Source organism: Plectropomus leopardus, chromosome 13 (genome assembly GCF_008729295.1).
Source record: "Plectropomus leopardus isolate mb chromosome 13, YSFRI_Pleo_2.0, whole genome shotgun sequence".
In the NCBI taxonomy this organism is placed as follows: domain Eukaryota; kingdom Metazoa; phylum Chordata; class Actinopteri; order Perciformes; family Serranidae; genus Plectropomus; species Plectropomus leopardus.
In genome coordinates this window covers 28,352,685-28,377,657 of record NC_056475.1, presented here as the reverse complement: position 1 = coordinate 28,377,657, position 24,973 = coordinate 28,352,685, and the positions used below count along the sequence as shown (strand labels likewise).

The 24,973-nt window shown below is 39.4% G+C and overlaps 1 protein-coding gene across 11 annotated transcripts in view; it reads right to left on the bottom strand.

Moving 5' to 3' along the window:
• Positions 1-864: 864 nt before the first annotated feature.
• Positions 865-24,973, bottom strand: part of picalma (phosphatidylinositol binding clathrin assembly protein a) — a 48,765-nt gene continuing 24,656 nt past the window's right edge. The window contains exons 10-24 of one of the 11 annotated variants that reach the window (XM_042499240.1): positions 22,796-22,881; positions 22,350-22,473; positions 21,029-21,162; positions 20,237-20,322; positions 17,215-17,367; positions 15,767-15,850; positions 15,203-15,283; positions 13,486-13,596; positions 11,397-11,525; positions 10,648-10,678; positions 10,464-10,563; positions 7,205-7,264; positions 5,972-6,073; positions 4,677-4,780; positions 865-2,310 (exon numbers count right to left, since the gene is read on the bottom strand). In XM_042499240.1, coding sequence (XP_042355174.1) covers positions 4,688-4,780; positions 5,972-6,073; positions 7,205-7,264; positions 10,464-10,563; positions 10,648-10,678; positions 11,397-11,525; positions 13,486-13,596; positions 15,203-15,283; positions 15,767-15,850; positions 17,215-17,367; positions 20,237-20,322; positions 21,029-21,162; positions 22,350-22,473; positions 22,796-22,881 — 1,374 coding nt within the window. In that variant the 3' untranslated portion in view covers positions 865-2,310; positions 4,677-4,687. The remainder of the gene's footprint in view (positions 2,311-4,676; positions 4,781-5,971; positions 6,074-7,204; positions 7,265-10,463; positions 10,564-10,647; positions 10,679-11,396; positions 11,526-13,485; positions 13,597-15,202; positions 15,284-15,766; positions 15,851-17,214; positions 17,368-20,236; positions 20,323-21,028; positions 21,163-22,349; positions 22,474-22,795; positions 22,882-24,973) is intronic. The other 10 variants (XM_042499241.1, XM_042499242.1, XM_042499243.1 and 7 more) reach the window with 10 other exon arrangements.

Below are 24,973 nucleotides of genomic sequence, written 5' to 3'. Positions count from 1 at the left end.
CCTGCTCTTCCCTGACGAGGACCCGATGCATATACCTGCTATTTATAAAATCACTTCGAGAGAGACTCACTGCAGCCTGCTCTTTTTTGTTCTGAAAATGTTGGCATGTAGCCCAGCTCTGTGGATGATAAATTGGGTGCAGGAAATACAGTCAGTGCTGCAGGAAGAAGCAGTGAGTGACAACAACCCTTCATTAGAAGTACTCTCAGTGGTGGAAATGCTGAACTTTGGTTTCAAAGGTACTATTCCAAAAGTTTTTCGTGTAAATGTTGCTTAACCCTTTGAAACCTGGATTTACAACAGATTTCTTGTTTGCCTTCAGACAACTTTCATAGACTGTTAAATCCTTTGTAACCTAAGCAAACTGATATGATTTCTTTCAAAAATGTGGCAGAAAAGGAAACAAGCACCTTCACAACAAAAAAAACCCAAAAACGTCCAACTAATTGCAAGAAATTAGCAAAAGGTGAGAAGAAAAAAGATATTAAATAAAAAACAATCCGGAAGAATTCCATGAAACTATATTTATAATTATTAAATATACTTTTTTTCCCCAATTTTCAGCAATGATGGGTGTCATTTTCTTGTTTGTTTTGACTTGTCTTTTCAAACTTATTTACTGGTAATTTTCTTTTCTTTTCCAATTTCTTGCTTATTTTTGGGCAACATCTTGTCAAGTTGCCTTCTCCCCATGTATTAGAAAGAAATCAGCACAATTTGCTCATGTTTTAAAGGGTTAATAGCCAAGATCTGTCTGCTACTGACCTCAAGAAACATTAACAAAAAACTTCTAAATGATACACTTATTGAAAAATCAGCGCAGAAAACTTTGTTAAAATATAAACAAATAAAGAGTCAGAGAAGTGTGGAAGCTTGCACTTTATTGGAAAAATCAAAAAAACAAAAATATAATCTGCAGGGACAATGCAGCAAATATGCTCAGTTAATGGATTAAGGGCCACTTTTATGTTCAGACCATCTTTCATACCCGCACTCGCCCATTCGTCTGATTGGCAGGAAAAGTTTTATGTACACAAAGCGCCGATCAACAGTGCTCTATTCTCCTGCATTACTACACCTCTCTGGCCCCGCCCCCTCCTTAACCCTTAGTTTCCAGTCCAACCTCAAGCTCCGCATTGTCCCGACTGCCCCCAGTGCTCATCTATGGAAACATGATCTGAGCATGAAAGGGACCCCGCACATTCAGGTTGGAAAAAGGGCAGCCAGCAGCTTTGTTAAATGTAAGAATAAATGGCATGCCAAAAGCGTCAAAAAAGCATAAATGCAGATTCCTTTCCAATGCAATGCTGCCTCGATCACAAAATGTAGTGCTTTTTTTTTTTTTTTTTTCTGATGTGAAAAATGTTCCCTCGCCAAATTTGTAGAAATCGACCCCACCGATTTACCCGGTGTTTATGAATTATTACGTTCATACACATCCTCCGTGTGACCCCCTCAAGCCACACATAAACTGTACAAGGCATCATGCGAGTACAGAGAATATTTAGTGCCCCAACAGCAAAACGTGTCATCTCTTTAAACTTTATATTAACTTCTGTTTTTTTAAAAAAATCATCTCAATCACTCAAAATCCAATTCTACAATCAATCATACCTATAAACCATAACTATAAACCTGAAGACCTTCCTTCCGCAAGGAGGAGGTCAGTGACTAGTTACATTTACTTTTTTTTGTCTATGTAGGTAATCATAAATAAATACAAACAATACACAAGGAATGTCTACTGCAAACAATACATACAAAAAAAATAAAACAAAAATGTGTGGTATATAAAGAGTTTGCCATTATTTTTCTAATTTGGGGGATGTTTTAAGAAGGAAATCATGATTGATAATCAAAAGAAGTGACTCTCAAAGCCTCATCTGGAGAAAGAGGAAGAAAAAAAGACAAACGGTGTGCATGTGTGACAACAAGCCAACTTTGTTTTTTGTTTTTTTAATCCAGGTGCATAAACAGCGATGTCAGAAAGTCTTTAGTCCGGGATGACGTCGGGGCTGATCCCTGTCCACATGATTTCCGGTGGCAACACGCACTCGTCTCCTCCTTCCATGACTTAGACATGACTAGATGGGCACAACGTCCACTGTGACGCCTCGCTGAGATGGTCAGAGCCGTTCCCAGTCACCGCGATTTTAAATTCAAGTCTTATTTGGGCCTTTCGTTCTCAGAGAGAGGTGAGTTCATTAGAGGCAAACTGCAGGTTTGCTCAGATAGTTGAATTTGTCGTGAATCATCTCCAGACGGGAAAGACCCTCCCCCCACCCCCCCTTCAGGTTACATAAACTGCATCTGGTGAGAGAAAAAGAAAAAAAAAGACAGTGTCAAATCACATTTATTGGAACATGGAAAACAGACCCAGCAATACAGGACCAGTAGCTAAATCCCGTTCGCACAGGATAATAATGTCTGTATTTTACTCAAAGTTACTGACAGCAGTGCATTATTTGCTTCTATGCCGTGTTGTGGGACTGGTTGGTTGGGGTCTAACTTTTTTTATATAAAAATAAATATATATATTTTTTTCAAGTTGTATGTCCCTCACCTAAGCCAAAATAAAAAAAAGTCCTTCAATGCTTTCATTTTTTTTTTAAAATGCTGACCCATTTCGCAGCACCCCTTCCCCCCCTCATAAATAACAAACAGTCCCTCTCCCTAACCACCAAAGGAGGCTGGTGCGGCGACTAGGAGCACACGCAGAACGCCGAGTCCAGTCAAAGTACAATTCAAATCCCCAAATCAGCAGCAAATCACAGAAATGCCACTCAAACGGGACTAACATTATCCCATGACCTCTGTGTTTGCCGAAATATGGAAGGTAATGTGCCCTGGAAGTTTTACTTTACAAATTATTGACATGGCTGATTTGCACAGGGTTAAAATCAGACATCCTCCGCAATTATTACAAATAATCGGAGGTCCGCACGTTAAAACTAGTCCCCTGTGAATAGGGCTTAACGCTGAACAATTATTTAAAAGAATATTTTGTAGGTGTCATAACAGCTGCTTGAGTGATCCTCAGATTCTACAAAAATGGAGGGCATCTATGTTAGAAAAGGTGTCCTATGAGCACGTTAGGGTCAACGATGACGATGAAAGCTGTAAGAGGTCATGGGCTTATTTTTTTGTTTGGAATATGTCTGCTGCACTGTAATGATTTGGTGGTTAGTTGTCCCGCTGCAGCTGCTAAATTACTATTTTGGGTCTAAGAGTGTGTAGCTTCCAGGGACTTGTGGATATGTTGTGCATGTTTGAGTGAAAAAATAAATAAATAAAAATTTGAATTATAAAATATTCTAAAAATTGCTAAGGGGCTAAGTGCAATTTCCAAAGTGCAGGAGCTGCAATTTTTTGCTAACATAAAATGCGTCACAACAGACCGTTTTAAACGCAGCACTTGTATTTGCTATAAATAATCCTCTACCAACATGGAACTGGTTCTGTCTCCCTAAGTTTGAGCTGTTCAGGGCATATCGACCAAAATTAAATTGGTTAGGAACCCGAAATGTTGGTTGGAACCAAAAAATTGCATTTTTTAAAATTATTTTTATTTCTTTATCCTGAAATGCAAAGTGTGATGACATTAGTGGGCGTGTCATACTCAACAGGATGGAGTGAGAGCACAGAGAAGGCCAGTCCAGCGAGAAATGTTTAGAAATAAATTTTACAAAAAGCATGCAGTGGTATCAATAATATTTGTGCTTGTTTTTGGGTAAAAACAGATCAGATCACACCAAGTTTGCAAGAATTCTTAACCGAACTGGTTCAAGAACCAGAGCTAATTTTGTGGAAAATGTTTAAGAGAGGCCCCAGCCTACAAATCATATGACAGATAGGGGGGAAATGCTTGTTCGGTACAGACTCCAGCAAAAATCCCATTATCAAAATGTTTATACATCGTTTTCAGTCAAAATGAAATGCAAAAATGACCATTCCCACTAAATTTGTGACTCCGATTTCTTGTAATATGTGAATTTTAATTTTATTTTTTGCATATTGTGCAGCTCTGCCAGTAAGCAGACTTCTAATGTGTCTCCAGTCTATTGCTATGTGCGTGAATACATCAGCTAAAAATGTTCCAACAAAGCAGGATAAAGATGGTGAGTGAAGCTTGGACTGCAAAATAAGAGCTCCAATTCACAAGGAACAAGTATGACTGGTTATTGAGCTCATTTCTAAGAACCTCTGAGATGTTTATTCCTTTAAAGGGTTAAAATATGTCTGCTCTGTGATATCACCTGATGAATCACAGCAACTGACAGCCTTTGTTTTTTGTGTTTCAGGCAATGAATCAGACATCCTGGTTTTGTCTTGCTGCCATCAACAAAGCATGGTGCAACAACTTCGCATGCGCACTGTGTTCATGGATGTGGAATTTAAGTCTGCGTCAAACTACGCGTGTAATTCTCAAAATCAAACTTTAGTTTTGAGCAACTAGAGCTACAGGAGCTGATCCGTAAGTGCAGAGTGCAGAGTGTGCAAAGCAGCCAGCTGGGGAGTCAAATGTGACAGCATCTCACAGCACAGTGTTGTGACTCGCACTAAGATCAGCCACTTAACAGCCAGTCCTGCACACACAGAACAGAAAAACTATCATGCACTTTGCCGACACACTCGGGGACCTGGAGGTGCAATGACACACAGACGAGGAGCTGTACCTAAAGATGCTCTATAAGAAATTCTGCAGAAAGAGCTGCGCAAAGGGGTCCTTCCCTGCTGCTCTGAGGGGGCTGGGACTGGAAGGACTGGAAGTTGTGGGGGACTGAATCACAGAGGAGAGGGTGGAAACACAACAGGAGAGAAATGGAGAGCCAACGAGAAGAGAGCAACTCCAAAGCTGCGCTACAGGTGTCTGAAAAAGACTGTCTAAAAACTAATGCATTCTATTTTTAAGCAAAGCACATAATGATAATACTGTGTGGGTGGCATGCACTTTGTCACATTTTGTATTTATTACACTTTTCCACATCAGCTAAGCATACAAATGAGCAATATTTCAACCTTCTCATTTTATTTTTTTTTTTTTATTTCAACCATTTGCAGGTGTTCTTGTGCACAAATTGAGGATCCGTGTAAAACAGGTGGATACATTTTAGAAGTTTTGCATAGAAACTGCATAGTGTAAAGTGAAGATCAGGGATACCCAACTTGCTTTGCTTAAGGAGCATGTTTGCAGAAGTACAGCAGCAGCCCCCATACATGTTTCTAGTACTTTAGAACATTTCTTGGATTTTTTAAGATTTAAGGACGTTTCTAGAATTTTATGACATTTCTTGGATTTTATAACGTTTCTAGGATTTTAGGTCATTTTTAGGATTTTAGGATATTTTGGGGATTTTAAGGACATTGCTAGGATTTTGCGACATTTCTAAAATTTTAGTTAGTTTCTTGGATTTTTCGACATTTTCAGGATTTATTAGAACATTAGGGGCTTAAGCTAGGACCTCTGTCAGGGGGTGTGGATCCTCCGCTTGCACTTTCTTGGATAAACAAGCTCTATTTTCATGCTTTTTTTTATGCACTCTGGCTCCTCATGTATACTAAAAGTATCAAAACAATTCCCAGGGTGAATCCCTTAATTTTTTGTTAATTAGAAAATTGTTGGGTGGCCACCCTTCACCTTATCACGGGCCAGATTGGACCTGCTGGCTGGAAGTATCAGTGGTGTACACTGATTAGACTCTGAGACCCTTAACCTGCAAGATTTCACACACAATTAAACCCTCAACCTGTGGGGGACGCTTGACTCGGTGTGGAGAAAAACAGCTGAACCACCAGGCCGAGCAATCAGTGAATGAACTGAGGGTACATGAGTGGAAGTGGACCCTCATAGCTGAGGTGACTATCATTTATCAAAACAACTGAACACAAATGTTGCTCTGCTCCAGGCAGGCCAGGTCACTAAGCTCACGTGTGTCAGAGTTGGGACGTTATAAATGTAGACATCCATTACCTGTGCACCTGGATTAGAGCCAAAGGGGTTGGCCGGCCTCATCACAGGCTGGGTGTACATCACGGTGGGCTGCGTCATCATCACGGAGCCCATGTGAGGAGGCTGATGGGAGAGAAACTGATTTATTCCCTCTGAGATAGCACATGAAAGTCCTTACACTCATGTTGAATGATGACAAAAATACTGCTCATGTTGATAGATGAAAGAAGTTTCTGCAGACTATGATACACACTGGCACCTGCCAAACGTGAAAAAACGTGAAAAAAACAAACAAACAAAAAAGAAAACATGAGATTTAGTTCACGCTCCAGTGAACTCAATCGTTTTGTGTATTGTGATCATAAACCTCTGTCTGAGCTGTCTAAAGTCAGTCCATTTTTTCGTCTTGACATTCCGACAAAATTGAAACGTTTAATTTAGTTTTTAGTCTTGGTTCATGTAAAACTGAAGTTTAGGAACATGAACATAATAACCAATAGCTGCACTTTCCATCACCGAACAGGAAGCAGCAAACCGGGTAAACAGCGATCGTGGAGACACTCTGGGAAGGCAGAAGAACTAGAACAAGTCTCGATTTTCTTGTACTGTGGAAAAGGAGTAAAAACTGGTGGAGCTGTGGAGTGAACAAGAATTGGAGTTGAATTCATTGTGTCTCTGATCCACCAACCAGCACTTATCTTAGTGAGAAATCTTCTTTTTTAAATGGATCATGTCTCTAAAATAACGCAGCTAACCAACAGATGCTGGTACAAGTTGAGTCGACAAAATCCAAACTGTAAAGTCTGTGCACAAATCCGGTTTATCTTTATGGATTGTATGATGCAGAATTGACAAGAGTACTGTGGACATGTGGATCACTTTATCTGATGTTTCGAGAGTTATGCGTTTTACGGACACGTAAGGAAATGTTAATATGTCATATTTCTTAAAAGGAGTTTGGCCTGATATTTTCCACCAGGGGCAGGATGGACAATAATCTTAAAAAGGAATCTTGTTGCAGTCTTGAAAATTGTGACCCTGCAAGAATTTAAGTCTTTGCAAGAACTTTAAATGTGTGACTGATGTGAGAAGGTGGAAGAATTTCATCTTTAATCTTTTTTAAGTCAAAGTTTTCTTGTGTATGTTGGGCATAATGTGTGGGAAATAACTCTGAAAATCTTTTCTCCTCCTTTCATGTTTGCAGATCTGTGTGTGTGTGTGTGTGTGTCTGTGTGTGTCTCCCAGCTGACGTACCATTGCATATGCCATCATGCCTGTCGGTGTGGTTGCAGGGAAGGCCATGACAGATGGTGCCTGCGGTGACACAAAAGACAAGATGATTCCTTCTGCAGAATCAGGACACAGCTGACCCGACTCACATTTAACTCTTTATTATCAAATCTTTATGATATTCAATTTCAGTTCAAATTAAGTCTTTCAATAATTAAAATAACTAAAGTAAATCAATTCAGTAATATATTCTAATGAAAGCTTCAAGAAGATTTTTTCCATACCAGTGAGAATCAGTTTCATATTTTATATTTTGTCTCTATTTTTTTCAAATATTTATGAAATTAAAATGATTTCACAGAATTCATATAGTATGCTGTATATTTTGGGTGAGGGCAAATATGAAATTTACAAACTGCAACACAAAATGTAAAAACTTTAAAGGGGGTGTATTCATCATCTATTCAATGTATGAAGTTTAAGTTTTTATTTTTTCAAAACATGGTTCATGTTCGACCCCAAAACATGAAGGTGGAAAGATGCTTAAAAAACACAATTTTACTGAAAATGAAATGTGACCAAAATACCCCTTTCAATACGAAATTGAATCAATTTCATATTTTAATTTTTTTTTTTTTTTTAAATATTTATCAAACTAAAATGATTTCAGTGCATTAATAAGGTATGTAGCATACTTTGGGTCAGATGAAATATAAAATTTACAGACTGCAACGCAAGATGTGAAAACTTTAAATGTGGCTTCATTCATTATTTGTTCAGTGTAAGTAAGTATGTGTGTGTAAGTTTTTTTTTCTTTTTCAAAAAGTTTCATGTTCATCCCAAAACATGAAGGTGGAAAGATGCTGACAACAGCATTTATGCCACAAAAATGATGAAATTTTATTGAAAATAAAATTTTAACATTAGATTTCCCCCCCCCAATACCAATTTGAATCAATTTAATATTTCTGTTATATTTTCTTCATATGTTTATCAAATTAAAATGATTTCACGGCATTAATATGGTATGCTGTATAATTTGTGTCAGATCAAATGTGACATGTTACAAGTTACAGACTGCAACACAAGATGTGAAAACTTCATTCATTATCTTGTCCAGTGTATGAACTTAAGATTTTTTTTTTCTCAAAATAAAAACATGAAGGTGGAAAGATGCTGAAAACAGCATTCATGCCACGAAACAATTACATTTCTACTGAAAATAAAATGATGCCAAAAGCCTGCATTCAGAGTGGAGTGTCAGGGCTGCTAATCTTCTCAGAGTTGCATATATTTCACCTACAGAATGACAGACAGAGTTGAAGGAGAGCAGAGAGGAGAGTGTGTTGAGTCCTTGGGGCAGAAGTTGGATACTAGCAGGTGCTCCTTGTGGAAAGAGATTAGAGAGAAACAAGTACAGACCCTTTCCTTTTCCTTGCTTCCCCAGCAGCCCCTGCAGTGATAACAAACCCAGATTTGTCTAACGCCCGGCCCTCTCGGGAAGGATACATTTCATTAACTATTCAGTCATTGGCGAGGGAGGCACAAGTGAGTCAGACATGACGCTGGTGCCAAAATTGCTGCTTTCATCACAGACTGTGCTTGTTTCATTGCACCGAGAGCTCTCCTTCAGCATTCCTCCTCGCTGACAATGTTTGGTTTGTCTCAGGGACATCTCGCTCAGTGTTCCTGGGATCGTCAATAATGACGATAAGGCTCGCTTTTTGCATAACGCTACGGTTTATCCTTTAATGACCGATGGATGCTGTGTGTGTGCGTGTGTGTGTGTGTGTATCTGCCTCTTAGCGTATCGGCTTCCTTCAAGACACCGGCTCTTTCTTTCCGGCTTCCTCGAAGAACACTCATCCGCTTTTGATCATCATCTGACAATTTGGCCACATCATCAATAACTCGTGTGTGCTTTCAGCATGATCACAAGTGCCGAGTCTAAGTGAGGGGGTGTTCTGCGGGATTACTGTCACAAGCTCTTTTTGAATGTTTAACCAAAGCGAGATGACAGAGTTGAGTCGATCAGACCAAAACCACTAAACTCCAAAAAAAAAAAACACAAGTGCTAGAAGGCAGAGAGACTGACATGAGAAACACATTGTCAGTAAGCTTCACTTTGTGGCTTTAGAGCTCATTTCTGAGGATTCCCTTTCCTCACATGAAGACAGAGTTATAGAATATATTCAGGATATGAAAATGTAACATGACAACCATGGCCTCGTTTACAAAAACTATGATGAAAACTTTTGTCAATGGGCTATTTTTCTATCCAGGAGAAAACAGCAAAGATTTTTGTGCAATAAAAGCACCCTGACTGAAATCTATGTGCAGTCCTGTGAAACAGTAAAGGGAAAGAGGGAAATAAAGCTAAAACTGTCATTTCAACAACAGGACATAGCAGGTAGACACAAAAGTTGTGGCTGTTATGACGTCAGTAACAACAATAAAGGACACTTGGGAGCCAAGAAGGGACAGTAAAAAGACAATACAGGAAGAACTGAAGGCCATCCAGGAAAGCCTTAATTCCACAATCACTCAACAGCTTACACTTAAAAGTCAGCAAGAAGGGAACCGCAAATGAGAGCTTTAAGGGGCATTTCTTGGCAGCCAGAAAACAAAGATATTAAATAACAGTAACCAAAGCTAAATAATATTTAAATATTTTTTTCTTATTTTTGCACAACGATGGAATATTGCATACAGGGAAAAGCACTGTATTTTATGTCTTCATCTGCTGGTGGGCCATCATGATGAGAGTGGAAATATCAGAAGTTGTTGTACATCGGTATATCAGTTATCGGCAAAAAACCCCTTAAATATCATGCATCCCCACAACCAAAGCCTTTATGGTTAAAAAAAAATATGTATAATGCTGCAACCCTTACTGCGCCTGTATGTTCTGCATTTGACAACAGATTATTTTTTTGAAACTTTATTGAAAACATAATGCACATAATAAATAAATCACTAGCATTGGGAAAAAAATGAAGCAAATTGCAAAAACAATAACAAATGTTGGTAATACTGTATATTGCACTGTTAAGCCATCTTAAATCTGTCTAGGAAAAATGCATCCACAGTCAAGGCCTGACTGAAAGTACCTTTTCTATTTTTTTTCTTTTTTTAAAGATGATTTTGTTTGGGCTTTTTGTCTTTGTTAGATAGGACAGCTTTCAGTATGAAAGTGGGGGAAGAGAGAATGACATGATCTTTTTCAAATGTTTCCTGGTTGGGAGAATAAGACCAGGTATGTGCTGACAGGTGAGAGTCCTACCATGGTTGCAGGGTTCCAGGTGGTAGACGGAGCCGTCTTGGGTTGCCAGTTGGTTCCACCGGTCAGCTTCTTCTCGCCAGGCTGACTCCAGTGGAGATCGCTGCACAGATCAGGTCAATATGTTAGTCTTATTTAGTATGCACTGTCAGGGATATGAAAATAAATATTATTTAAGTGCACTCACTTCTTTGCTGTTCCGTTGCCGATTCCAAGATCTAAAGCAGAGAGAAGTAACATATTGAATGAACAGTCATGAAAACAACATGCTTAATTCACACAAAACAGCAAAGTTTAAATAGAAATGTTTTTGTTCTATTGCTACTGTTTGGTACAAATTTCACCTCGTCTTACTGAACCCCTTCCAACCTGAGCAAACTGGCTTGATTTCTGTCAAAAACATGGGACAAAAGCAACGAGCAATGACAGAAGAAATGACCCAAAATTTAACAGGAAATTAGTAAAAAGTACAAAAAAAAAATCACCTGCAAATTATTTAAACAATAAAAATAAAATTAAAAAAGAATGAAAAATGTTTTATGAAAAGGATATGATCTGAAAAAGTGCTTAAAAACTATAATTATTTTGTAATATGTAATTATGATAAATTCTCCCTTGTTGTATTATCTTTTTTCCCCTAGACATTTTTTCTCTCTCTCTTTTTTAATTATTTCGTAAATCTACTAATTTCTTGCAAATTGTGAAACATTTATAACTAAGTGGCTAACTGCATTTTCCCCATGTTTTTGAAAAAAAATCACATCAATTTGTTCAGGGTTCAAAGGTTTAAATACTTGTGAAAGGGATCAAAAAGAAGTTTGAGAAATTTGATGTTACTTCATGTTTCAAGGAGTTCACAATCTGTTTATAGCACAGTTAAAGTTATTGTTTAGTTATATTTATCTGCAATCATGGTCGCAAAACACTGGAACTTACTGCCGACTAGATTGGCCAGTGACGAGTCCAGGTCGTTGGATACCAGCTTGTGGGGCTGCTGGCCGTTCAGGGTCATGCCCTGACTAGGTGAGGATGCCACTGTGGGTTTGAGGATGCCACCTAAAACATCTTAATCAAAAGGGGACGAGACAAACGAAAAGGGGTCCAGAACAGGTGAAGACAATACGACAGACAATAACGAAGCAACAGAAGAAGACATAGACAGGACAAGTGCGTCAAATGCACACACGGACAGAGAGAGCATGTTGAGCGTGATGGAGGCACGAAGTACAGCTCACAGAAAAAAACTCATCAAGCCAAGACTGTGTGAGAGGAGTGTGTGTTGAGTCAACTCACCCAGTCATGCATATGCCATGCAAAAAAGCCAAGGCCCCAGAGAGTGTGTTTAAGCCCAGGGAGAAGAGAAAAAAATGAAGTGAGATCGTGAGCAGCCCAGAACCCAGTGAAGGTGTACAAACAATGAGTGTGTAAGAGATTCAAGGTGCTGAATGTAGCAATATATACTTTACTTTACTTTACTGTTAGCGACAGCGTTTGTCAAATTAAGACCAATTTCTCATACATCACAATTTAGGTGATTTTCTCAAAAAATCTGTTTCACACGATGTTAAATTCAGCATAGAGGCCATTACAAGCTGCCAGTGTTTCCAGTAATGGGCTCATATGTTAGCAATTCTAATGTCTATTTAAAGGGATAACATTTTTAAAAATTACATGCAACAGATTAGTACCTCTACAACCTAAAATTCAACTTATTTCAATCAAAGGCAAAAAAAAAAAAAACAAACTCTGAAGTGAATAGCTTTACCAATTTTGACTCTTCTGAGTGGTGAAATATTTTTTGTGACTTTCACGGCTCATTGGAAATTATAGTATAATATTATACTATATATAATTATAATTATAGCATATAATAGTCAATAGACGACAAAATATGTGAAAGTGAATCTTTCTTATAGACCGTATATGACGACGGACAACACATCTCTCCATTTCCTCCCAATGTAGAAAAATGAAGCCAAAATATCCCGTATATGGCCACTATCTAACAGTGGCGACATCATATGGGCCATGTCATCTGTGCAGTAGTGATCCTGCAGTGTCAAGTTCCAGCCCATAAAAAAGTCTGACCAATTTCGAGCGGTGTCATTGAAAGCGAGCATGTCGATTGGCTCACAAAGCCGTCAATCATGACGTCAAGCCCCCTTTTTAAAGCATTGAATAAGTAATTAAAACCAAACTTATCAGAAACACGACTTTGAACAAAGATCAGCAGCATGATAAGAAAAGACAATAAAGGAGAATGGCTTTGCTGTGTACTTTGAGTTTATAGTTTGGCCTGCGTCTCATCCGCTAACCACCCCCACCAGGGGGCGATCAAGATGTTTCGGCTTCACTTTTGGGGAGCTGCCATGTTCTCCATCTTTAGCTATTCTATGTCCTTCTGAGGTAAAACGCATTTTACGGCCACACAAAACACACAATGAGACAGCGTAACTTCCGCTAACATGTGCATGCTAAAATAAATATTCTGATGAGATGGCAGAAGCACAATTAAGTGGAAGACGGAAAATACCAATGACCATTATCTGTGATGTGCTTGGCAGGATAGTTCAAAAATTGCCCACCTATGCTGTTGTCTTATGTTAAAGTGCTATGCAGTGTAAAATCAATTTCAGTGTCAGAAAACATCTTTAAAGGAGCTCTCACTGAACCAGAGAGTTTAAACTGAATACTGTTACAGTGTATAAACCATATGCAGATGTTGTGTGCTATTTGTTCTGTGCATTTTAATGAAGGAGAAATGAGCAATATTCTGTAAAATCACACCAATCAGTGAAACATGTGGGAAATGCTCACAACATTCATAGTCCACAGATAAAAAACACACAAACTGACAAACAAATCAAAGTCCAGCACTTTGACTTTTCACAGCCTCAACATGGCCCATGAACATGCAACCTGTCCCCCAAACCTTCAGGTGGCAGCAGAGTACATGAAGTCTGCTGGCTCCTGACAGGTAAGTGGGAAGGTAGCATGTCAGTGTGTGTAGGAGTGCAACACTTACCCGTAGAATCCGGGTTGTTAGCATTGGTGTTGTTGCCAAATACTGAGTCAAAGTCGACGTTAAGGCCTCGAGAGTTCTGTAGCTGCTGGGGGGTTGGGGAGGCTGTAAACCCTGGTGAGGCAAAAAGAAAATCAGAATCCAAATGTTGAAGCCACAATATCTCTGTCCCTGAAAACAAAATGACAAGCTGGTAGAAAAATATCTAGAAGATTCTTGTTTTTAGCAAGTCACATTTACAAACCAACATTTCAAGTTTAGTTTCAGTAGTATTTCACAATTAGTTTTTAGAAAAAGCACACAACCTCTTGACTTAAATTGCAGACATTGTCACCATGTGCTGCTCTACCTTTAATATTCTACCTTAAACACAATTTAATAGTAAGTTTAGTGTTTCAATTTCTCACTCTTCATTATATAATGCCTACGCACCAAGCAACATGCAGAGATGAAAAATTAAACGCATGAGTGACAAAAACTGCAGTTCCTCTTATGGCCACTTGAGGCTGGCTCCAAGAGTGAGTCAATCCCCACAAACCCCCATGTTAAAATGCTCAACTTTACAGTAGAAATAAACATGTTTATAGCTTCATGCAAAAAATGGTTCATAGCTAATTTCAACATTAATGACAACTGTACAGGGGGTGAATTTTTATATAACTCAACTGTTTTCATTTTTATTAAGGCTTATAGTTATATCAATTGAAAGAAAATGGAAAACTATTTGGATTATTGCTTATTAAATTTTTTTTAAAGCAAAAATGCCAAACATTTTCTGGTTCCAACTTCCCTAATGTGAGGACTTGCTGTTTTATATCCCCTTACCACCAAAATTAGGGTGTGCACACAGGTTTTTTAAACATGGGCAAACCCTTTAAAAATAGTGACTATGCTTCCATTGCAAGTAGAGCAGAGCTGTGTACATGGTTCTGCAGCTGACGAGTATGCCTTTCTGTGTGTGTGGGTTGTTTTGGTGTGTTCGTTGGACGTCACCTACAGGCCAGTAAAAAGGTAAACAGTAGAAAGCAGCATGGTCAGAGATCTAAGAAAACGTCACAGTGGTTACCTCTCTTTTTGCATCTTTTACTAATTCAGTCTCTCTTTCAAACTCGGTGCAGACTAACATGGATTGATGTTTGAGCGCTGATTAGGAGGAGAAGGACAGTAAGTAGGAGTGGGGCATCATTGCACTTCGCTGGTTAAGGAGTTGAAATTAGTGATGCGTTTTCATCAATGCAAATCGAAACTGGTGGCAATAAATACCGTGACCACTGCAGAGTCATTTGACCTGGGTGTGATGCAGACTGTACACTTTCCCATTGCACTAAAAAGTCAGATGTTAGCAGGTGTTAGCTGTTTTTTTTGGGCTTGGGGAATGCAGCTTAAGTTTTTATGTGATCAATAACTAAATGTTTGGGGGTTTTGGACTTTGGATAGATGAAATAATGCATGTGATGGCCATTTATCACCTATAATTTTAATAATTGGGAAAATTATCAATAGGTGCAGCTCTATAGAAGCCAAACCAAAACCTACATACACTATCTGTATTTTAGCTTTTTTCCCCCTCTATCTATCCAACTTAGTTGTCGTGAAACTGTAAATATGGACATTTTGGAGATTAGCAAAAATACAACACAAAACGACAGTTAGGTAGTCTCGTGTCATAGGTCTCTCTGAGCAAGACTTGTAACACCTTGGCCATCCTGGGAATACCTACCTCTGAATAGACCAGCTACAGCAGGGGGCTCAGATTGGAAGAGAGGAGTGGTGTTGTAAAGGCTTGGCCCACAGAAGGAGTCTGACACACAACAGCAGCAGCAGCAGACAGGCAAAGAACCAGGCGGAGGAAGAAGAGAAAGGAAGAAGGGAGAAGATTATGAAGATAAGAGAACAGAAGAAAAAATTCCAGCAGTGAAAGAACAGCGAGGAAGCCGAGCAACTGTGGGAATGGCTTTTTGACGGGGGAAAAACAAAGATCAGGATTTGCAGGACAAAAGCGGAGGAAGCCGGCACTTATCACATGGCTAGACTAAATACAGGGGGGAAAATTCAGGGCAGTGCATTACTAATGGCTAACCACAAAACAATGCAGGCTCACAACCATGGGCTTGTAGGAAGCGGGAAGGGAGAAAGGCGGCACGTTCAGCAGGAATGCTCTGCGCAAATGCTCTGCGCATCGCTCTCTGAGAGACACAATCTGGTTCTACTCGTGACAATTCACCTTACAAAACATGTCACTGCTCTCATGTCAGCAATCTCACAGCCCAACAGCAGTCTGTACCTGTGATAAATGTCTCTAGCTGCGCTGCGGTGTCAAGATCAGACGCCAGGGAAGAGTTTGAGTCAAAAAAAGGATTGTAATGATCTGGAGAAAGACAAACATTCTGCTTAGACAGATGGACACTCATGCAACACAGAGTTATGGCCTTTGAAATACACAGTAAAACAGGAAGGAAATAAAATATACAACAGCCTTAATCAAAGAGTGTTAAGAGCTGAGAAAACAAACATTAGAAACTTAATCTGATTGTGGAAGGGAACAAATATTTGGTGAAGGGCAGCATGCCAGATCTTTGATAACAGTGAGATAAGTCTGAAGAAATGTTCTGACCACTGACCCTAAACCACTTCAGGCATTTCCTCCCTCTCCCTCCTTACCACTCTGAAATCTACCTCTATATATATCACTCTAATCCCTGTTTCTAATTACAGTGAACAGGGTTCCCACATATCTACCCCGTTTCCATGACATTTTTTGGGTAGTTTAATAGGCAGGCCTCTGTAGCTCATCAACACTTGGGATCAGCAATATAAAGACATTATACCTTATCAAGATAGACTATATATCATCTTAGATATTGGATATTGTTGTATTGTGATAAGAAATAAATGGTGTTTTTTCTGATTTTTATAGTTGCATTACAGTGAAGTGATGTACTTTTCCCAACTTATCAGACAATTCTACTCGCTTTAATACTTGCCTTTAACCACTTAGTCATTACATCTACATACATTATATACATTACATCTACATTCCTAATGATTACTGATCAAAAATGGAATAGTGTTAACATTTTTTCAAAGTACTAAAAGTCATTCCTACAATATTGTCACATCAAAGAGGTAATTTGGTTAAAAAAGTGATTTAAAAGGAGAGGTATATTGTGTATGTAGATATAGCCTAAAAATATTGCAATATAATTTTCAGCCCATATTGCCCAGCCCTAGTCAGCACAATAATAAGGCTTTTACTCCAGTGTGCTATGCTCAAAGACAGGAAATTAAAGGAAAAATGTTGCTAGGAATATGGCATGGAGTGTCTTTGTGTCTACACACACAGTAGACACAATGCGGCACATTATTGGGCCACTATGAAATAGCGCGGTAACTGCTACTAACGTTCATACAGAGCAGCATTAGATTTTCAAAGAGTAATAAAGGGACGTATTTTGAGTCAGACATGTTGGGGGATTTTTATGAATACATTTTAAATAATATTCCAAAACTGTATTCATTTTTTTCTTCCCAAAATCATTTCCAGGCCTGGAAAACTGTTTTTCTAATTTCATAACTGTTCCAGTAATTTCGTGACAGTGGGAACTCTGACTGAATCAGCTGGAGTGACCTTATGAGACTAGTTACATCAGTAAACCACTATCACATGTTCCATGGGCAGAAAATAAAATTAAACTGTAAAAGAAAAGGGAAGATGCAGCAAGACAATCCCACCAAACACTTCATGGCTAGGTGTCCTAGAGGACAGGCTGCCAGCGTCCGAGGACGCCGTGGACAGCGGGACAGCATCGACAACAGGTAGAGTGAGGAAAGGGTTTGAGTTTGGAATGGATTCTTCCACAGCTTCTGCAGCAGAGGTGAAAGGATCTGAGTGGGCAGACAGGGAGAAAAAAAGGAAGACAAGAAGAAAACAGAAGAAGAAACAGACAGATTATGGCGGAGAGGAGGGTGAGAAAAATTAAAAAAGAGAAGTTTAAAAAGTGCATGCAAGATGATGTGCATGGGGGGGTGATGCAGGTGACAAGGATAACAACAGTGTTCCAGATACAGTGACAGGCTGATATCATGCACAGCTCTTATTGGCCCAAACCTCAGGTCTGATGACCAGCTTTATCAGAACTGCTTTAAGTAGTCCACCAGTCCACAGGTTAAGGGCCCTCATTATCAGAACGGTCAGAGTCCACAGCACAGAAGCTGATATCCCAAGACATCTGTGCTTACAATAACATAGCTGGATATGATGTTTGAGTTCAGAACGAGTGTCAATTTGTGAATCTTGCCTAAACTGTTTGGGATGAAATGCCATAAGTGCATAAGGAACAAGGCAATTATATGGTTTCACCTACAGGTACTTATATAGCACTGTCAAGTCTATTTACTAATAAGCATTTAAACTTACACTTATTACCCCAACCTACACTCAAAATGTTGATTTTTTGAAGGCATGAATTTGTAAAAATAAAATGTGTCTTAAAGGTCCAGTGTGTAGGATTTAGGGGCATCAATTGGCAGGGATGGTATGAAGTCTGTTAATATGTCGGAAATAAGGATCGTTGTGTTTTTGTCACCTTAAAGTGAACCGTTTACATTAGGGGTTGACCGATATTGATTTTTCAGGGCCAATACCGATACATATTATTAGCAGTTATTGAGACCAATAAGCAGTATTTGTAACCGTTATGCATTAACAATAAAAATGAAAAACTATCTATCAATACTTAGAATTCTTCAGTTAATAAAAAACTTTGTAAAAATGCCTCTAGCAAATGTTTAATCAAAATTGAAACCTTTAAAAATTTTCAAGCTAAAGTCAAATGAAAATTTCAATAAAAATGAATAAATATGAATAGCTCCTTGAGATTTTTTAAAGTAATGCTGATGCTTTATTTGCACTTTTTAATGAATTAATTTTATCAGCGTCATTAAATTAAAACGCTGATACAGATAATCCGCAAAATGCCAAATATCTGCCCCAAGAATTGGCCAGGCTGATAATCTGTTGACCCCTAGTTTAAATCTACATACAGGGCAGGTCCTCTTCCACAGAGTTGGCCATGTTGTTCTACAGTAACCCAAAAAGTTCCAACCAAACACTGGCTCTAGATAAAGCCATTTGTGTTTTCATGTCGGCTACTGTTTGGCACATAGGAGAAATCCTACACACTAGACCTTTAGCCAATGAGTGAGCATTATGTGGCCCAATCTAAAATAAAGCAATCCACAATGACAGGACGTGGTTTACAGTCGTTTTAGAACAGCTAAGACGCCTTGTCAGCGGCTGTGGAACAGGAGATATGAGAGATGAATCAGAAAACAGGCGGTTCTATCTTAAATTTCTCCTGTCCACATGTCAATTTGCCTTTGGCTAAGATGCTAAACGACAAATTACTCCCCAAGGCTGTTGCCATCGGCCTCTGAGTGCGTGAGTGTTTAAAGTGCTTTGAGTAGTCCCAAGACTAGACAGTTGCTGTATAAATACAAGTTAATTACCATTTATTAACCTATTCACATATACATAATGACCTGAGAATATGAATCCGGTACATGTTCTAGAGATTTAATGACTTATTGTGTCCCAAATAATGATGTAACATTGTTTGCAGACAAGGCTTGTGAAATATCTGTCCACCTCTTCCTTAAGGGCGGTGACACTTGCTGCCATTAGCATGAGTAATGTGTGTTTGTACAGGAAGTAGTTCATGTTTTACAGAAAAAGTAAAACACCAACCACAGTTCAACCTATGTCACCAACACCTCACAAAAAAAGAAGACATTTTAAAGCAGATATCACAATTAATACTTATGGTTGTTTCTCTCCCTAGTCTTGGTCTAAGTCTAGTGTTAATATGTCTTTCAATTTTTTAGTAGTGCTTTATGTGCGCTCTGTGTACTGAGAGGGGACCCCTTTAAATGTTATACCACCGAACAGCATGTTGAGTACAGTCACTGGCTACAGTACATTCAAGAACAGATGAAGAAAGAGAAACATTAGAGACCGGAGATTTTAAAATTCTCAACTCAAACATTTCAAGCATCATCACATTGATTTTTGGGATAAAAGCTTCTATTGCAGGAAATAGTCTGGTCCTAACAAGCTAGCTGTTTGCAAATGCTGCATATGCTCCTGACAAAAAAGCCACTTTTTTCGCTTATATAGCTCATATGATGTGCAACACCAGGTGGCGATAATGCAACTTTATGGATGCCAACCACCATTAAACCCAAAGAAAAAGAAAAAGTACAACAAAGTCACATGACATACCACAAAACATAGCTCAGTATGTGTGGATGGAGGAAGACCCAGATCGTCTTAACCGTTATATGAGACTAATAGATGTCAGATAGATTACAGGGATATTACATTGGCTTTATTGCGGGGCTGCAACAGAAATAAACTTACCAATGTTCTGAAAATCCATTGCCGTGCTTCTTGTATCCCGAGAGGAAAGTTGCGTAACATCGCGAGAGATGTCGCATAACATCACATGCAGTCATCTCGCAATTGTGTTTTATCAACATTTCAAAAATATTGCTTAAGTTTTGCGCAAATCTGTAATGGAAACCCCACCTTATGCCTTGGCAAGTGTGAGGTACATACATTGGAAAGAATCAAATCACAGCATGTGTGATCTGTAGGGAATGACAGTGATGCCTGTGTGCTAATGAGTATGTGACATATATGTGTGTTTGTGAATGAGGTAGCAGTGCAGACTGTGAAGAAGAACTGAGCTCTCACCTCCCCATGTGTTGGTGGTGGAGAGAGGCAGTGGCTGCTGGAAGGCCGGCTGAAGGTCCAGCAGTTCATTGGCTGCCTTGGAGGTGCTGGAGGGAACGAGCAGGAAAACAAGGGCACAGAGGACAAATCAGTCACTCATTGCTAAAAACATTAGGTTCAACAAAAGGTTGCTATTAGAGGGAAAAAAACAGCTGAATGTGTGAAGTTAGTTTGTTATGATCCACCTGTTTTACACATTTTATTCCCTCTTTTATTGCATTCTCTTGAACTTTATCTAATGTTATCAGTTGTGCTGCTGTGGCGCCCCAGTTCTATACAGGGATCAAAGTGATCTTAGAAAACACAACATTTGTGACACCATTTTAAAATGCTTTAGCAATCTACAGGGATTTCAGTGATCATTCCAACTCAATGAATTCATTTCAAGCTACCCAACTTTTAGCTAAAGGCACCAAAAGCTTAAACACATCAGTTGACACAAGACAAGATGGATTTATACAGTTTGTTTTTTTTAAGACAATTTTTGGGGATTTTTCTTTTATTGACAGGACAGCTGTAGATTACTAGGAAATTTGGGACATAGAGGGAGAATGGCAATCAAACCTGGGCCGCTGCAAAGGCCCCAGCATATGGGGTGCACACTCTACCGGATGAGCTAGAGGTCGCCTCTATTCAGTTTTTTTTACTTCAAATGTCCATACTTTCATTACGCTGTTCATTTTTTCTTTTTGTCTAAACATCTGAGAAAGAATTCCTGGTCTAAGAATAAATTAATAAGTCCCGCAGCCTTACCTGTTGGTAGAGCTGGGGGTGGAGAAGAGGTCAATGGCGGGGGCTGAGTTGATGGTCCCGCCCACTGTGGAGACAGGGGAGGAGTCTGTGGTCGCTGCTGCGGGGTTCTTCTGGAGCTCTTTCAGACGCTGCTCCTGCAATCATTAGGAGGATAGTGTTGTATAATAATACTCTAAATATTTTCGCTTTGATTTGGCAATTCACAGCAGAGATAGGCCAGAAACATGGAGAGAGGGCAAAGGGGTTATACAATGCATACATCTCAGACCAGTAAACCACAGTCATTAGCTGTTGTTATGGTTGTGCATTTGATGTAATCACTAGAGGGGAGTAGCAACGGCATACAGGGCTGTCGTGGTGAAGGAATTTCTCTGGTGATCAAGGGTGCCTCATCTGGCCCTAGCCCTCGATGAAGGAAAGGTTGAGGCATGTAGGGAGGAAGAACGAACCTGCCACTGTGTGTGGGTTCAGTATTAATTTCTCCATAGTAAACCCAAGGAATGAGTTCTAAAACCCGGAAATCAGTTGGCATTCAGCACCTCCGGTTCACCTCATCTGATGCTTTTATGTGTCTTGAAAAAGACAGCTGCAAACAAATGGTTAAACAAGACTAGGGAACGTTATCACGCCACACCGAACATAGCTGTACAGTCCTGTAGCGGTGGCAACGGGATCATAGTGTAGTTTGTTTATAGCCTTACATAAGCTTTCTACCTCTGCCGATTCCATTTCGGCTTCAAAAATCCTAAAAATGGTGTTCATTTGTGAAGATTATCTTGCTGAACAAAAAATTAAGATAACATAAAAGTTTGTTTACCACAGAGCACATTTTCTGCAATGATGCAAAAATTCCAATAGAAAAATTCCATAGGCTTTTTGACAAGGGAACCAGGGTAACATTAGCTTACAGGTTGGCCTACACAGAAAAGACATTCCTGGGGCACGATGTTGTTGACATGACTGTTGTTCTTTGTGGTATTTGTCCCGCCCATCCTTCACAGTGATTGGATGGTTAGGTAAAAATTGACAGTGATGAGCAGGTGCACCATTTTACCTAAAAAAAAAGATTTAATTTTAGCTCTTGGCAGCCAAAAAAAGCGCAGTGTATATACACAGCACTCCCATGAAAGAAAGCGGTTGTTGCTTGCCATCCCCTGCAGCTGGATTGTCATTTGTGTGATATTGCAATTCTGTGGTTATTGCGACAAACCTAATGACATGAATGGCATGTCTTCTCTACACTTCAAGGTAGAGAAAACATACCTTTAGGCCTGAAGTGCACTAAAGCAAAAGAAGTGTAGGTGAGAGAAGAAAAACGTACTTTTAGTGCTTTTAGGCGAGTCTGCTCTTCCTCCAGTGCTGCCTGTTTTTCCCTTTCGTCCACTTTGGTGAAAGATATGCCGGTATTGGCCAGGGAGGAGACCGCATTGGAGAGAGTGCTAGCCCTGAATCAAGGGACAGACACAAAAAACAGCAACAAAGCAGGAATCAGTTCAGAGTGATGCAAAACCTGTTTAAATACCAGCGAGATTTAGCAAAATTCACTTTAACAACTCCAGTCTGGTACTTTTTGCTTTACGTCTCTGTGGTGTCAAAGTTGACTTGTTTCGCTTTGTGACTCATAAATTAATAGTTAAACTCTTACCTTGAATTTCATGTTGAAAAAAACCTTTCAATCAGTCTAATACTATTAATTTGCTGAAGCAAACATGAGCCTAAGCTCTGAGTCTGGATGGCAGTGAGCCAGATGAAGTGAAGCAGACCTACCTGCTAGCTGCCGTCGAGTCTTTGACTTTCTTTCCCTCTAAAGAGGCCAAGTGCTGCTCCAGGGCATCGAGCAGGCTGCTGGGGGCCTAATGTGAATGTCATTGACACGCATTAAGTTTCAAAGACTGAGGAAAGCCTAATACAAGATGTTCTCTGAAGAAGAAGAAGAAAAAAACACTAAAGCATGCCAAGTTATTGCCAAGAGTCCACAAACAGAGACAAACAGAGTCCACAAATAGTCCGAGACAGAGAGAGAAAAGGTTCAGATACTTACACAAACTGTAAACTGAAAATGGAGAGATAGAAGGAAGGGAAAAATACAGAAAATAAAGGTGGCAGCAGTCAAGATATTATTAAGAAAACGTTTGGGAGAAAGCTCTCCAATTCTGGCTTAAAAAATTCTACTAAATACATAATGAACAACAGACCTTCTAAGTAAGTGTGTTTTGTGCAGGATGCACCAGCTCAGCAGGTCCCTGGGCTACATAGGATGCACCTATCATATCCCACACTAAACCCCTAGATTCACACCTTTATTTGCTGTACAACGTGCAAGGTCATGAGTGAGTGTGAGTTGGAGGGTGTTTGTCATTGCAGTAGTGGGCACATGCATTGCCTGCCTAGCGTGCACAGCACTTGGTGTTAAAACTTGTTAGGCCGGAAGCTGCAGGGGTTAGCAGCCTGCGAAAGGACAAGAATAGCCACATTTTGCAAGTTCATATTATGGAGGACACTAGAGCATTTGAGCACATAATAATCGCAGAATATGTACTGAAAGTTTGCAAATATACCAAGAGATATTACGGTGTGTCAATCAAACACTGCATGACAGTATTTTCTTAAAAGTACAACATTTTACATCTTTTTAAGTTACTGTGAGTTTGTACAATAATGCTGAGTTCTGTTGCCGTAGCTTCTGTGAAAGCTCTCTAAAAAGAACTCATTTAATGCACAACGTGGTCTAACAGCCCAGTAGTGCTACTGGGCTAAATAAACTACAACCTAAAAACACATAACCACACATTTCACCACAACTCTAGTTAACAACTTACAATAAATAAAAGCTAGAAAGTGATATATAAATCTTCAGCCAAAGCAATGATAAGTTTCTCATACATTTAAAGGATCAGTTCACCCAAATTAGGTTCACATGTTGATAGTTATGTCTGGAGATGTTAACCTCAGCAGCAATACTTTTTTTTCAACAACAAATGCAGCACAAATAAAAATCCACTCACTTCCAATGAATTGGAGTGGCAGCAAATTTTTCAGGTGTCTATATATGAAAAGCTCAGCACATAAAGGCCTTCAAACACCAAGCTGACATTTGGCCATTAGTCAATGTTGTGCAGTGTTTCCGTTGCCCTTGTCGTTGTGGTGTGTCCTGCACCGCTGGCAACCATTGAATTCTGACAAAGGGCAGACCCCATCGTTAAATGAAATCACACTGATTGGCCATTTGGGTCAGCGCAAGAGAAGACAAACGGAAGTGAGGAATGTAAAGAAAAGGGCTTAAGTCAAGAGGGAGTGATGTCAGAATAAACGTATATTAGGTAAGACTGATTTTTTAGCCATTGAGCGCTTTAGCAGAAAGGTTTCCTGATGGTTTGTGATGTTATAATTGGCACAAGGTAAATATGTTCCGTTCTTTCAACATTAGATTGTGTTGTTGATGTCCTAATTGGCTAAGCCTGGTGTACAAAGTGCGATTTTGGGCTGACTCAGACGAAATATGACCATTGTGAAAGACATGTGGTGATATCTTTGGTTGTGGCTTTAAAACGGTGGTCCTATGTCACCCAGCAAGAGAGGATCAAGGAAGGCCATTGTCATGGTCGTGCGATCAACATCTACCAACCAACAGAAATGCAGCATGAAATGACGCACTGATCTGCGCCAAACTGCTAAATGCTATAAGATGCTAATAATTACTTCAAGCTCTAGTTGCAAAACTGGCATGCCGAGTTGGCCATTTTTTACCAGCCACGACCGTGTCCACATTCTCCTCCTCCTCTTAAGACTTTTTCCGACACACATAAATGCCACTATAGCGAGAGCTCCATTCATTTTTGCTTTTACCACTGCAGCAGTGAGGATGGATGATGCATGCTGACGTTTTGTTCTTACATGTGGACATTGATGGAAGTATGCCATAGCCTGCGATTCAACAGGTGACGC